Genomic DNA, 15474 nt, shown 5'->3' with positions numbered 1-15474 from the left:
TTGACTGTGAGCTGGGATCCTGTTTACCAGGCCCCAGCACCTGTGTTCTTCCCCCAAAAACTGTACTTTTGTACCTACAATTGGCACATCTCTGGCCACAGGCAAGCCCCTTGTAAAAGGTTCCCATGGGTACCAAGGGCACTGTGACCAGGGAAGGCATCTAAGGGCTGCAGCACTTGTTGTGTCACCTTCAGAGACCCTGCACATAAACACCCACACCCTGCCATTGCAGGCTGCGTGTTTTGGTGCAGAGAAAACAGAAGAGTTGGCATGGCACACATCCCTGTGTGCCATGCCTGCAACCCACTGCCTATGGCATAAGTAAATCACGGCTCTCTAGCAGGGAGCAGTAGAACACAGGTGAGGGTACAGTGTCTTAGTCCATTTTTAGACAGTGTAGGGGCAGTAAAGCCATAAAGAGTATATGGTATGGGAGTTGGTCATTACGAACGCCACAGCTCCATGATGGCTTCACTGAAACCTGTGAAGTTTGTTAGCAAACGTCTCAGCACATTAAAACAACACTGATGCCAGTGTGGGATTTAATGTAAAATGCACTCAGATGGCATCTTAGAGATGCCCCCTGAAAAACGACGAGCCCTAGTGTGGTTCCTGAAAGGGTACCCGCCGTTTGCCACCACCAGATAGGTTGCTGGACCCCTGAGTAGAGGGCCTCCTGACTCCGGGTCCATTAACAAAGCTCATTGTGGGCAGAGTGGCATGCCTCTTCCCTCAGGATGGGTTTGACCCACCAAGGGGAAGCTTCAAAGGCCTGCTGCCTTTCTTAGCTGATCATGCCTTTTGCAGCAACCGGCTCCCACCAGTTCTGACCCCCACTTTGGGCGGGAGAATCAGCAGGAAAAACAAGTTAGGAAGAGAGGTTTGGCCACCTTTGCTAACCCCACCCCCTCAGGTGGGGAGGCAAGGTGAAGCACACATCTCAGTTCCCCCCCCCCCATCTTGAAGATGAGGGGACAAGCCAATCAGAGAAGCTCATGCCCTCCTCCCACTGGAGTGTGGCATATTAGCGGGTGTACTCCCCCCCCGCCCCCCCCAAGGAAGGGCCCCCTTCTGTCCTAACCTGCACACCCCTGTAATGCCCCTAAATTTAATATTTAGGGGTGACCATGAACCTTGCCTCCTCGAATTTCAGAAGAAGAAAGAAGAGGACGGAAGAACTGTGCTGAACATGAAGAAGAGGACAACAACTGCTTTGGGCCCAGCCCTACCAGCCTGAGAAAACCTGGTGTGTCCAGCAGCCATCCAGATCCCGGAAGACCTGCCCTGCCTTCACCACAAATACTCTGTCTCCCGTCAGCACCGGATTTGCTCAACCAAAGACTCCAAAACAGATCCAGCCGGCTCCGCGGTTCTGCACCACTCTGCACCGGACGCCCACGACCTGATATCGAGTGGCCCAAAACCCTGAGGAGGCCTTCCCAGCGATCCTAACTTGGGATCCGGTGATCCCTGACCTACTTCGATCTTCTACCCGACGCCTACAGCCTCAACAAAAGGGGTCACCCTGACTGCGACCAGAGCTGGTACGAACGCCCAAAGACACCCCTGCAACCGACGCCCTTGGGTGACCCAACCAACAATGCCCAGGCACCTCTCAACAATCCAACTTCCCTCTCTTGCCAGTGGCCGCCCTCAGGAAACGTCCTTCCCGAGCATGCATTATTTCTTCGGAAACAGAGAACCTCGATGGGAACAAGAGAGCTCCCGATGTCTCCTTGGCACCCTGCATCCGGCCACCTCCGTGTAGCATGTGGTGCAGCTCCTGTGCTGATTGTTGGCCCCTGCAGTGCTGATCTTAATCCCAGGAGCTTTGCTCCCACACCCAAGTGACCTGCTCGTGAGCAACCCCTGACCAAAGGCCCCCTACCCCCATTGGCCAACATTGGACCTTTGCTCCAGCTGCAAACAGGGTGGAACTGGAGTGCCTCCTTCAACCTTGTGGAACCTTGGCTCTAACCCCAGACATCCAACCTTGTAAGTCGTTTATTTACCAGCAAACTAATAACATTATTTTTCTCCATGGGAGTTGTAGTTTTTCCTCTGAAAATGTTCTAAGTTCGACCTGCTTTTTGTATGTAGCAAAAGTAACTGTACTTTGAAAAGTAAATTGTCTTACTTACCTTTGTATTGTAGGACCCACAGTGTGATATCTAGACAAATCACCCCGAGTAGTCAATGTAACTAACAAGCAATTGCAATGCAATAGGTCTCGCATTTGCGAGAGTTAGAGCTATTAGCGTTGTAAATGGCTATGTCTTTTACTCATGTGTTAACAGGAACATTGCGCATTAAAAGCACATTGCAGACTTCCTTCCTATATTGGAAGAGGGGAAAAAACGTCGGACACTTTAAGAGCAGCAGACCCAAAGCCGCGCAGTTTAAAACTCGGAGAAACCAATGTAAAGTTTTGTGATTTTGAAAAGGAGGTCCGGCAATACAGCACGTTTTCCGTACACACGTTATTACTTGCGTCATAAGCTAGCCTCGCCAGTATCTAAAGGTGCACGAACAGATTATAAGTGTGTACACACAAACAGAGGTTATTATTTGTGTGCATCAGCTGCGCTCTGCGGTAGCTCTGCCCTATTACTATGGAGATAGTTGGCAGTTGCTTTTATAAAGTATTGTGGTTTTATGGCCTGGGGGCCTGCGTCATCAGCTTTAATTCAATTACTCCATGCTCGTGCATTATAGCAAGACCTGCGGCTGCCGTCCACGTGTCCTGTCTCCCGTAGAGGGCGCTCCAGACCACATCAGCAGCATTGCATGGAGGGAGGCGGGGTTGTCCAGTAAATGGAGCTCAGAGAAACCCGACAGCTTTCACTGCATGTTACTCGGAACTGCACACACCAATAGCAAAACTCGAAAAAGATTACTCTTTGCTCGCAGGCCTATACATTGCAACACAGTATTGCTTTTTTACGCTGCCTACTCATAGGATAGGTAATAGGCACTGCCTCTATCACTTCCTGCTCACATTGAGGGGTGTGTGTGCTGCATCTTGCACTGCCTGCCCTGCTCACAGTGAGGGATGCAAACGCAGCATCTTACACTGCATGCTTAGAGCACGAGAGGAGCAAATTGCTCTGTATCTTGCTGTGCGTGTTGACCAAAACCGTGTGCTATAGGAGCCTGCAGATGTGTTATTGTTGTACATACCAGGTGACAGCCTTTCTCCAAGCATGGTCTTACAGCGCTGACAAACGACTGCTGAGTGTTCACACTGAAGTGAACCCTCGAAAATACACCCAGTTGTAGATTATGCAGACTACGGGCTACTTTATGCCAATATTCTAATCGAAATCAGACAAAGCTGAAAGGTAGTATTCTACTTCGTTGTATGCCAACCGGGCGTGTTTGTTCCTGGCATGCTAGCGCATATGACTTTCTTGCTGCTCTGCTAAAAACCTGCGTCATGCTACTACTGAATGACAAAAAGTATGAGAGAAATCCACATCTTGGACAAAACGTCACAGAAAGACAGCTGTGCACTGCTTTTGTGTTCAAAGATCTGCCTTTATCAACACACTCAAACCTCTCACACTCCCTGGTGGCACCCTATTGAAGAGCTCTGCTGGCAAGCAGGTATGTGCGCTACGGTGAGATTTCAGACTACCGGCCTTGACCACACAACACACAAGCGAAATCCTGTACCTTAACGACTCCCGCAGATTTTTGGGAGAACACCTCCATGAGCAACCTGTACAATGAGTTTTTCGTTTCCCTAGAACAACGGCGTGCATACTACATGCGCGCATGCCTTGTCAAAATGCAATTGTATTTTAAACAAGCTGTCGCCATTACGCCAACGAAAGCTGTGTGTTTATACTTGTATCGCGCTTTCTCTTTAAGGGAAAGCGCGATGCAAAAATAAACACGCGTGTCTGGAAGAGACGCCGTGTGCGAGCTAAATCTCCAATCCAGGTGGACGGGGCCTAAGGGAGACAGGGCGGTCACCAACCCCACTTCCAAAAGAAAAGCAACGACAATAGATCTCACAAGCGAGGAGCGCATGCGCTGCTTCGCTAGGCGAGACCTAAAAAATTACGCAAAAATAATCCAAACTAACTTCTTAATATTCTGAACTGCTTTGAAAGCAAATACAAACCTGTAACGATTCCAATTTCATCCACAATTACATTACTGCATACAGCCTTGCATTTGAAAGTATATTTTACTTACCTGTGCCAAGTCCTGCTAAAACTTAAGTACACCTTTTTTATAATAACCAAATTGATCGGGATTCGGTCTCTGAGTGTGTGCTCTCATTTCTTGTCTGAGTGAATACAATAAATGCTCAACACACCCTCCTGATTAGCCTAACTGTTCGACCACACTACCACAAATAGAGCTGTTATTGATCATCTAATTTAGCCTCTGCTTTACCTCTCGGAATCCACTGAACTCTGTGCACACTATATCTTACTTTGGTATAGTATATACAGAGCCAGCTTCCTACATACCCTCTATGAGATGACATGAAAATTAAGGTCACTGGGTGAATTTCCTTCATTCAATTGTGAGTCTACAGAGGTTTTCTTAAGATTGAGGGTGGCACTCAAAGCGCACCCCTTTTTCAGAAAGCAGCTACTGCCTTCTCTACCCACTACTTTGGGAAAATGGTTGTAACTCCAGAATGATCTATATTGAAGGGACAGCCCCACTCCCACCCTGTTCACTTCAAGAACCTGAAAAATAGCCTCCCCCTTGTAAAGGTGGTGGTCTCCCTTAACAGAACTCTTTTGCTTGTGTGTGTGGAATATATGGAAGGCCCATGTGTTTGTATTTGGATGATGTGATTGAGTGGGAAGTCTGTGAGCATGTCTTTTAGAGTGCAAGGTGGAGTACATTTAGGCTCAACATGTGTCACCTTAGAAAGGTAGAGAGCTTTTTGTAAGGTTACCCATGCCACTGCTGTCAGTTTCCATGACTGTCAGCAGTGTCAGACTCAATGACTAGATTGTTTGTGTAGCCAATCTTCTGGAGAAATATATCTACAGTTGTATGGTACACACCTGACACAGCTGCCAATAACCCTACGATAAAAGAACAGAATTGTGGCAAGGAAGTTATGGTGTGGAGGCAAAATGTATTTCTACAAAAGCTATGAGCAAATCAACATTGACAGTTGTTTAGCAAGAGCAGAGTATGTCCACGTAAGGCTACATAGACCCCAAAATATGGCGACAGAGGTTTTTCCTTCATTCATGAGCTGCCAACACACATGTTCACTTTCCAGTACCCTCTGTCTTCACCACGACTCACATCTCTTATGATCTGAAAGCCTGGCTGATTTTTTTGTAATTAAGATTGAGGAGCTCAGAACTAGACTAGAAAGGGAGCCCTGCCAAGGGGAATAGCTGGTATTTCTCATCTCTCCTCCATTTCATTTTTTTTGCTAGTAGCCCAGTGGCAGTGGGCTGGCTGGTAAAACGCTTGGAGAGCTTGTCATTATTTCCCTGCACCCCGCCCCCGCTGATTACGAGCGCAGGCGATGTTATGTTAGCATTGTATTTTACTGTCACTAACTTGTTTTAAAGTTTGTGCAGGTTCTCACCTCATTGGGGTTTCAGAGTTGGGTTGCCAGGGCCGGTTGGCGTGTCTGCGGGCTCCCAGTGGCAGCGTGCGCCATCTTTGAACGGGCTGCCTTCCATCCCAGCCCTGCCCCTCCTCCACCGCTCCGCCCCTACTTAGGAGCTAGGATCTGCTCTATTCTGTGTTTGCTAGTAGCCCGGTGGCAGTGGGCTGGCTGGCAAAACGCTTGGAGAGCTTGTCATTATTTCCCTGCACCCCGCCCCCGCTGATTACGAGCGCAGGCGATGTTATGTTAGCATTGTATTTTACTGTCACTAACTTGTTTTAAAGTTTGTGCAGGTTCTCACCTCATTGGGGTTTCAGAGTTGGGTTGCCAGGGCGGGTTGGCGTGTCTGCGGGCTCCCAGTGGCAGCGTGCGCCATCTTTGATCGGGCTGCCTTCCATCCCAGCCCTGCCCCTCCTCCACCGCTCCGCCCCTACTTAGGAGCTAGGATCTGCTCTATTCTGTGTTTGCTAGTAGCCCGGTGGCAGTGGGCTGGCTGGTAAAACGCTTGGAGAGCTTGTCATTATTTCCCTGCACCCCGCCCCCGCTGATTACGAGCGCAGGCGATGTTATGTTAGCATTGTATTTTACTGTCACTAACTTGTTTTAAAGTTTGTGCAGGTTCTCACCTCATTGGGGTTTCAGAGTTGGGTTGCCAGGGCGGGTTGGCGTGTCTGCGGGCTCCCAGTGGCAGCGTGCGCCATCTTTGATCGGGCTGCCTTCCATCCCAGCCCTGCCCCTCCTCCACCGCTCCGCCCCTACTTAATCGTGCAGTATGTGTCAGCGCAGCGGACGAGCGCAGCGGGCGCGACGAAGGCGCGCCGGAGTTGCGCCTGAGTTAAGCCCGTCTGCGCCCGTCCGCGGCCGACCGGGGCCAGGGGCACGAGATACTACCCGTCTAATTACGTATCCGCCTGCCCTATTACACTCTTATTGGGTCCCTGGAGCTGTTGACCCCTTGGTTAGTACCTACCTGAGACAGCTTGGTTTATACTCCCCCCCTCCTCACTGTCCTCCCATTATCGTTCCACACCTAGTCCCTTCACCCATAACACCATCTACTATTCCCTTGTTCCCATCAGTTCCTTCCGCTCCATTATGCAATACCTCAGCTATGCTTCTAAACACTAGGTCTGCGGTTAATCATCAGTACGAGCTATTTGATTACATCGATACTCATAACCCAGACCTCCTATTTTTAACTGAGACCTGGTTCAAGGCTGACTCCCTACCCAACGTGCTAGCTGCGCTGCCCCCATCATATTCTGCCATTCGAGCAGACCGGCCAGAGGGCAAACGGGGTGGCGGAGTGGCCTTAATAGCCCGGACCGATTTCAGCTTTCAGATTCTCCCTTCCCCACCTATTCCTGATGTAGACTACCTTGTAGCTCGTTCGACCTTCCATCAGGCACCACTCACTTTTGTTCTAATTTACCACCCTCCCCAACCTACCCCTTTTTTTCTCCCAAGCATTCAGGCTCTCTTAGCCACCCTGGTGGTTAATAATTCATCGGTACTAGTTCTAGGGGACCTAAATTTTTGGCCCAACGAACCTGCTGAGAGTCCCCAATCCAAAGAATTCACTGATTTTATGACCTCTTTAAATTTTTTATTGCTTACTCACGGTTCTACGCATATACATGGTCACATGCTGGATCAAATCTGGGCATTAAACATTCCATCTACATCTCCCATAATCTCTCCGTGCTCTTGGTCCGACCATTTTATTATTTCCTTTTCCCTTGCACTGACCGCGTTGGCCAAACCTCCACTCCCAAAAAACATCTGGGTCAGGAAATGGGGCAAAACGGATATGCCCTCTCTCTGCTCAACCCTGGCCAAAACTTGTCCTGATCTTGCAGACCTCGCTGCTACCTCCCAACTGGTCGCCATTGACAACTGGCTGACCCTGGCGGGTGACGAGTTCGCCCCTTTGAGGCGGCTTACAGTTAAGCGGGCCCATGCAGCCAATCGTTGGTTTTACCTCAGATCTAAAAGGACAGAAATTAGCAGCAAGGAGAGCCGAGCGAGCTTGGAGGAAAACCTATAGTCCAGAGCTAAAGACAATCTATCTGTCTGTTCTAAAAACTTATAAAAAGGGCATTCTTGCGGCTAAAACTGAATTCTACACCAGCAGGATCATGGCAGCTGAGTCCCGCTCAAAGGAAATTTTCACCACGGTCCATGAACTAGCACTATCCAGTAGAACCATGCCTACTATTCCCCCTTCTCAGTCCCTCTGCAACTCGCTTAACGAGTTTTTTATTGACAAAGTAGTCAAAATTAAACTTAACATCCCCCCACCTTCCCTTACATTTGTTAATCCTTCCCCCCCGCCCACTGCCCCCAAACTCAATTTTATTCCACTGTTAACCAATGATACTTTTTTCCCACTACTTTACCAAGTCAAATCTGGTTCTCCCCTAGATTTTGCCCCAGCCCATATTCTTAGGGAAATTTACTTAACCTCTCCCACTCCTCCCCTGACCCTCCTTAATGACTCGATTAGGACAGGAATTGTTCCTAGCCTACACAAATCTGCGGTTGTAATACCTATCATTAAAAAACCTGACGCTGATCCTTCCTCCCCCTCCAACTATCGCCCCATATCCCTTCTGCCTTATTTAGCAAAAATCCTGGAAACTCACGTCACAACCATCTTAAGCACCCATGTAGAAATCAATCATTGTCTTTCCTCTCGTCAAGCTGGTTTTCACCCCGTACACTCCACCGAGAAAGTGGTGATCTCGGTAATGGATGTGCTACGGGAAGGCATTGACACCAATCTCCCGCAAGCCTTGATCCTATTAGACTTGTCCGCCGCCTTTGATACTGTGGATCATTCCATCCTCCTTAACCGTGTCAGGGCGGCGGGCATAGAAGGCCTAGCCTTCTCGTGGATTGAGTCCTTCCTTACAGGGAGGGCCCAAGCAGTCCATTTGGCCGATTTTACCGCTGCCTCTCGTAAGGTGGAGTGCAGGATTCCTCAGGGCTCATCACTTTCCCCCCTTTTATTTAATTTATACATTTACCCCCTTATTTTTTCATTACAGCAGATGGAGGTCATGGTGTTTAATTACGCCGATGACCTCCAGCTAATCTTTAATCTCTCTAATTCCTCTTCATCCGCTTCCAATGTTCGGACAGTAATGACATTTATCCAGGATTGGATGAACTGCAACCACCTCAAACTCAATCCGGACAAGACTGAGTTAGTCCTGACCGGAGGTGGTTGCAGTCCATGGGCCCCTTCTCATTGGCCCTTGTCACTTGGTGTTCCCCCTCTTCCTGTCCCTAAGGTCAAAACTCTCGGGATTTTTCTAAATTCACAACTCTCTATCCACTCACAAGTTGGTTCAGTGGTCTCCGCTTGTTTCTTTTCATTAAGAATAATTAAGAAAGTTTCTCGTTTTTTTTCCCTTTCTGCGTTAAAAATCATTGTGTTGGCCATGGTACTATCACGAATTGATTATGGCAATATTATTTACAATGGAGCACCTGCCTATGCGATTCATCGCTTGCAGCTGATACAGAATCAAGCGGCTCGCTTGATTCACGGCTTACCCAAATACCACCGAGCCACTCCCCTGCTTAAAGCTTTGCATTGGCTCCCGGTGAGAGAGCGTGCCCTTTTTAAACTCGGTTGCCTCACCTTCCAGGCTAGATCGGGAACAGCTCCCGAGTTTATACGCTCTGCCATAAAATCTTATCTTCCGGGCCGCGAACTCCGCTCCACCCATATGGCTCTCTTGACCATTCCTCGCTTTAAGAAACAGAAATCTGGCGGAGCGAAGTTCGCTGTTCTCGCCCCGCTCTTCTGGAATTCTCTTTCTGCCGCTCTTCGTACATCTCCTTCCTACATACTATTTCGGAAGGATCTTAAAACCTTTTTATTCGAGCAAGCCTACAATGCCTAGCCTTCTACTGCCGACGGCCACTGCATCACTTAAAGCGCCATGAAACCGCACGGTATAAGTGCGCTTAATAAATGCTTTTAAATTCAAATTCATGATTCATAAAAATTATTTCTACAATTTCGATCTGGTTCACTTCTCAATCACAAGCCACTCTCCCAGTTCACAATGGGAGCCACCATGACTGTGCCTATGTTCGGTACAAACCTGGAGGACTTTTCGGTCAAAGTGGGACTTGTCTTGGGCAATGCAGAGGACAGACGCTGCTTACCACAACGCACATCTCGGACTTGGGCCATGAAGTTTTTGCCTTTCGTTCCTTTAGAGGGTTGGCATGCATACAACATTTGCTGCGTGACTTAGAGTAGTACCATGGTCTGAAACATTAGCAGACGTCCTGTTAATCAGAGAACAACATCTGCTTGCAAAATTTGAAGCTTGACAACTTTGGTGGAGACATAGCCAACAACACTGCACTTATACTAATTCTTGTTACAAAAAGAATAAAATGTTCTGGGAGAAACTCCAGATCCACGTACTAGGGCGTGGGCAAATAAGGAACTGTCGTCTATTTGACTGAGTGAGACCTCTTGAAACTGTGACGTTATGTCTGAAACAGAGTTGTGGCACCACCTACCAGCACAGGAGAGCAGTTGCCAAGATTCTGTATCCAGTCCGACAACTGGAGAGGTTCAAGAATTGGGGAATCTGCAGGCAGAAATGTCCATCAGAATAGTATAATTTACATTGACAAAGGGGTCCTTCTCAGAATACACAAAATGCCATTCATGGGTTCCCACATCTAATAAAATTGGGAATGGAACTTAATTTCAGGCAAAGAAGTACCAGGCGTATCGGTAATCCCCGACGTATGCTCAAATTCAATGGTTGTTCATTGGCTGGACTTCACATCTCTTAACGGCTGTTGGACGAAATGTTAATGTTAAGTTACTTGGTCCTTTTAGGCAAGGCTGAAGTACACTCTTGCCCCACACAAAATACACTTGTGAAGTAGAAAACAGGTAAGAAGGCTTGAAAAAAAAGAATAATAAACAGGTTCTGGTACTCCGGAAGTCATTCGGCCCAAAGTTCAAAGCCTTGTGTGCTGCCTGCTGCACTACACTGCACACAATGACTCCAGCACATAACAAAGAGAGTGATACTATTTACAATACAGGCTGCTAGAAACGAATAGCCTCCTCTCATCCCACTCTCACAAGACAAACACACTATTTGCTCTAAGGACATCCAGCACTGGCCTTTGCATTGGGAGCATTCTTTATCCATTTCAACATGGGCCTTAAGTCACAGAGCATTCTTTGCTTTAAGACTGCACCTGCCTGCGCTGTGTTCCAGCATACTACTGTACAGTATAGAGCCTTCACACAGCTCCAAATATTGGAGCCATAACGAACAGGGCCTATTTCCGCTTCTTCTCTGGTGAGGATTTGAACCACAGTAAGAAATTTCAGAGACAACACCGAGGTTTACATGAGACTACACATAAACATATTTACAATCAAGTGCCATTTCATTAAATAAAAACATGTTTACAATAATTTGCACTACAAAACTGCACTGTTAAGGAGTCAAGTCTTTTAAGGAGAGGCACAAACATATGCAGCAACAGCAACAAGTACTGCAATACATGGTCCAAGGGAATGGGTAACATTAGAGCATGTTTAGATCTGTTGCTTTTCCATTAAAAAAAACTTTGTCGTTCCCTCTTCCCGTAATGCCAGTTAGGAATTCAAAGCAAGTCTCAGATGGGTGCAAAGTATAAAGCAGATATTCCAGTTTATTTGCTTCTCCGAGTCAGGACAAGTCGGTGTGCAGCATGTTGGTCCAGAAAAGGAATGCACCCTTCCACTGTCAGGACACCGTAGCAGAAATGGAATACTGAGCAACTCTCTAGTTTGCCAGTTCGCGTGCAGCATGAGAATTGCAGGTGAGGGGGAGAAGGTGACGTTCCACTTAAATGAATGGGGCACAAGGCTTTAACTTAAGAAACAAGATACATAGCTGTACAGAAGAAATGGCTTGACTTAGGTGGCTACATACAGGCACAGACTGAACGGCTTGGTCGTAGGGATGCAATGCTAAGTTGTAGAAATCAGGGTGCCATGTGGACAAATTGTGGTGCTTTTCATGTGGACAAATTGTGGTGCTTAGAAGTAAAGGAGGTTGTACCTGGTTGAGGAGAGAACAGAACTTTTGTTTTGCTATGCAGAAAGAAATGCTTACCTATCGATAAATAGGCACCTGGATTTTCTATACACAGCACAAAGCTTTTGACTTGATGATCTTTGGCTTGGCTATAGAATTGGAGATGCTTGGCAGTAAAGATTGGGATTCTTAGCTGTAGCGACGAGTGTACATATCATCAACATGTGTGGTTCGCTTGATAGAAGACTTGCATTTCACAGGAACTGCTTGAAAATGGAGATGCTGGACTGTGGTCGGCGTTTAGCTGTAGATTTGAAGTCATTTCACATGGCTCCAGATACTAAGACGAGTAATGTTTACTATGCAGCTCACGTGGCAGAGAATTTAGTTTGGAAAAATAAGGTATCTATGGAGTGAATCGGGCAGGGTTAAGGAGTTGCAAAGATAAAGCAGAGTACTTGAGGTATGATTTTGTTCTCCAGGAGGAGACCGGGTTGTTCCTAGGTGATTAGGTGATGATTTTGATCTGAAAAGGTCAGCCAAATAATTGTACAGATGGGACCTGTTAGGCTACTCCTAGAGGCAAAGTTTATGAAGGCGCTACACCCCTCCTCAGCTAGATGGTGGCTCTTCGTCATTAGTGTCCTCCTTATCGGATGAGCCTTCAGACACTTTCTTCTCCAATTCAAAGTTCTGTGTAAGGAAATTTTTAAATTGTGAGCTTTTTAATTACCAAGCCATTTAAACATTCATAACATGTGATGAAGAATACTGGCAAAATAATTTGTTTAAGTTAAGGTTTACAGTCGGTGTCCTCGTGGACTTCAGCACATACTACAAACTATATCAGAATAAGGAAATGAATCCAGGTGTAATTCGAGTAACAAAACGTACCTCTAGCTCTCTCATAACCTCATCCATGAAATCACTTGAATTTTGCTTGTATGAAACAGCCATTTTAATTGCATCAGAAAAAATCTGTTGATAAAGTGAAAAATTTATTAATGAGAGACAAGCTATTTCACTTCTCATATGCCGATGCTGCTTTTGGCCTTCAGAGCTAAGAATTACCCGCAGCTTTTACACAAACATTTAAAACATAGTAACTCTGAATTAACTGGGAGACACAAGTAATTACTTTCCTTGGCACAAGATCGTTTTCATAAATGGTACTAAGATTTTGTAGTTTTCATTTGACTATTTCCAAAAACTGGAAAAAAGGCTAAATATGTGAATTGTTAAAAAAAAAAAAAAGCTTGCAACAAGAAACACGTTGGATATTTCTTCTCACCAATGGAACCAACAAGTTCTAAAGCTTTGGACGACCTACAATTTTCAAAACAATAACAGCACAAATATATATATATATATATATATGATATAAGACATCAAATTGCTCAGTTAGTTATTACATAAAGAGTTACTTGATTACAAAGAAAGAATGCAAAAAGCAGGTTTAGGTTTAAATTTAGGAAGGGGTTGTTTATAATTAGTTACTGCAAACGCCCTTCCATATAAATGAATATTGAAATTAATCAGGAAAAATGGTAATGGATCTGGGTTAGCCCAGCAGCCTCACTTTTGACCTCTACAATTTGAAGAATGCTGGTAAAGTCAACAGTAGCCATCTCAACTGTGGTGAAAGGCACACAGAAATTGGTAGTGTTGGAGGAAGTAACTTATGCATCCCCCAGAGTGGTTTTGCTAGCTAGTTTTCTCGGATCTGGTATCACAACGGTTGAAAGAAAAAACTGGTTTGTGTATTGTATTGTTCAGATGTATGCCAAATTACAGCTGCTGTGGTGACTGCTTAATGCTTCACAGAGGAATTTTCTAATTGCAATTTATTTGAAAGTGGAAAACATTAACAGGAAAAGAGTCAAAGAATCCTAAAAATAAAAATTGAATATGTCTTCAGGTGAAAAATTAGACTGAGGAGGCGTAGTGGCCCTGGACTCTAAAGGTGACAGAGCAGAACTGCTTTTAAAGAACTTTATTTTAAATGGCATCAAATTCGACAGTTTCTGTATCTCTTCACGGGATGCAGAAGACTCATCCCCAGAAGAGGAGATATACTTGGAAGGAACTTTGTGCAGGAAATAAAAAAGACAACTGTTGTTCTTAAAGGGCTTTGAGGGTAATGTGAGGTATAGGCTACAGTCAATTAGCTTACGCTTCCACTATAGGCAATACATGCATTTTTTCATGTGGGCTCCTTGCAAAGAGTTTTGTCTGCCCACAGACACTCTATGGGCTGAAAGTGATCTTATTTGGTGAATCAGTCAATGTTCAACTTGTAAACTCGTTTCCCCTGGTTCAAGCGCCCAAAAATCAACACTTCCCAGCTGGGGAGGCAACCGGAGTCGTTGGAGGAAGACCCCTGTGTAAGGAGTTCCCATGCTGTATGTATGTGGTATTTCAAAAGTCCAACTAGATCAAAAGGGTAGCATAACTCTGTATAGAGTTGAAGACAATCAAAGTAAACCAGTTATAGGACAGGTAGCGGAGTTGTGGATGGTTAATACATTGTGATGGAGTATTCCTAAACGAAATGAGTGTTCAACTCTTTTCTAAATTGTAGCAGCATTTGGGTGGTCCTAATGGATACAGAGCGGTTATAGATCCTGGGTGCATTGACAGCAGGGCCTGCTTCCTTGATTTTTATTTTTTACACTTCTTATTCTGCAGTCTGATGGTGTCCTGGCTGAGGGGGTCTAAAGAACCACCAGAGGTTGTGAGCTTGCCTGCAAGATAAGTGGGGTGCTGGTTGGGATGGCTTTGTATATGCAGCGGACTTTGAAGATGGCACAGGACAGCAAGGGGAGCCAATTAAGTTCCATCCGGATTGGGGGGGATGTGATCACGTTTCTTCACACCCTGGTTTAGAAATTGGAGTAGTTTGTGGGATGCCTTTAAGGGTTGGGGGGGGGGATGCGATCACGTTTCTTCACACCCTGGTTTAGAAATTGGAGTAGTTTGTGGGATGCCTTTAAGGGGTGCCAGTGTGGGGTCTGGGAGCCATGTGTTACGACCATCCAGATGCAAGAGTAAGAGGGCCTGAGCAGCAGCTCTGAAGTCACTTTTTGTAAGAAACAGTTTCACTTTCTTTATAATAGAGAGCTGTCTTTTTTTGGGAAATGTGTTCTTGCAGGGTAATGCTGCTAACCAAAGTGAATTCAACTGACTTGGCATTCAATGAAAGTTGGTGTTTGAAGCCATCTAGGTTCATGTCATCGAGTCAAGTTTGTACAATTACTTGTTAGTTATTCTTGGCAAATTACAGGAATTCTATCTTGGTTGGGTTCGGCTTTAGGTAGGAGTTGGACACCCAGGTCTCTGTGTGCATGTGCAGGCAGTGTTGGAAAGTCAGATATCTGAAGTAAAGGAGATTTTCAAGTGGAGTTGTGTGTCATAGACATATTGGTGATTCTTGATAGTTATCTGTGAGTAGAGCGCCATGAAGCTCCACGTAGAGCAGGGTTCTACGAAGTTGGTCCTGGGGGGCCAGATCCATGCCTGATTTTTATCATTTCCCCATTTAGAAATGTAGTTATATTAAAAATCTTGCATGGATCCGGCCCTCAAGGACCGACTTTGGAGAACCCTGATGTAGAGGTTGAAAATGACAGAAGATCGTACGGATCAAACACAAAGAGAGAGGTGGAGGTAAGCCAAGGCACAATCTCCATAGTTTAATATCCGAGATCATTTCATTTCATTAGTCTTTATTATCGATATATTTAATCAAAAAAGACAATTACAGAATAAAAGTGCAAACGTAGTGAATAATACAAC

At 45.8% G+C, this 15474-nt stretch overlaps 1 protein-coding gene across 1 annotated transcript in view; it reads right to left on the bottom strand.

Annotated features, from left to right (window-relative positions):
* Positions 1 to 11094: 11094 nt before the first annotated feature.
* Positions 11095 to 15474, bottom strand: part of LOC146855828 (rab-like protein 2A) — a 183800-nt gene continuing 179420 nt past the window's right edge. The window contains exons 8-9 of the mRNA XM_085653767.1: positions 12574 to 12657; positions 11095 to 12372 (exon numbers count right to left, since the gene is read on the bottom strand). Coding sequence (XP_085509893.1) covers positions 12292 to 12372; positions 12574 to 12657 — 165 coding nt within the window. The 3' untranslated portion in view covers positions 11095 to 12291. The remainder of the gene's footprint in view (positions 12373 to 12573; positions 12658 to 15474) is intronic.

This window comes from Triturus cristatus, chromosome 4_1 (genome assembly GCF_964204655.1).
Source record: "Triturus cristatus chromosome 4_1, aTriCri1.1, whole genome shotgun sequence".
Lineage (NCBI taxonomy): Eukaryota > Metazoa > Chordata > Amphibia > Caudata > Salamandridae > Triturus > Triturus cristatus.
Note: the sequence above shows the minus strand (reverse complement) of the source record. Positions and strands in the feature narration are given on the sequence as shown.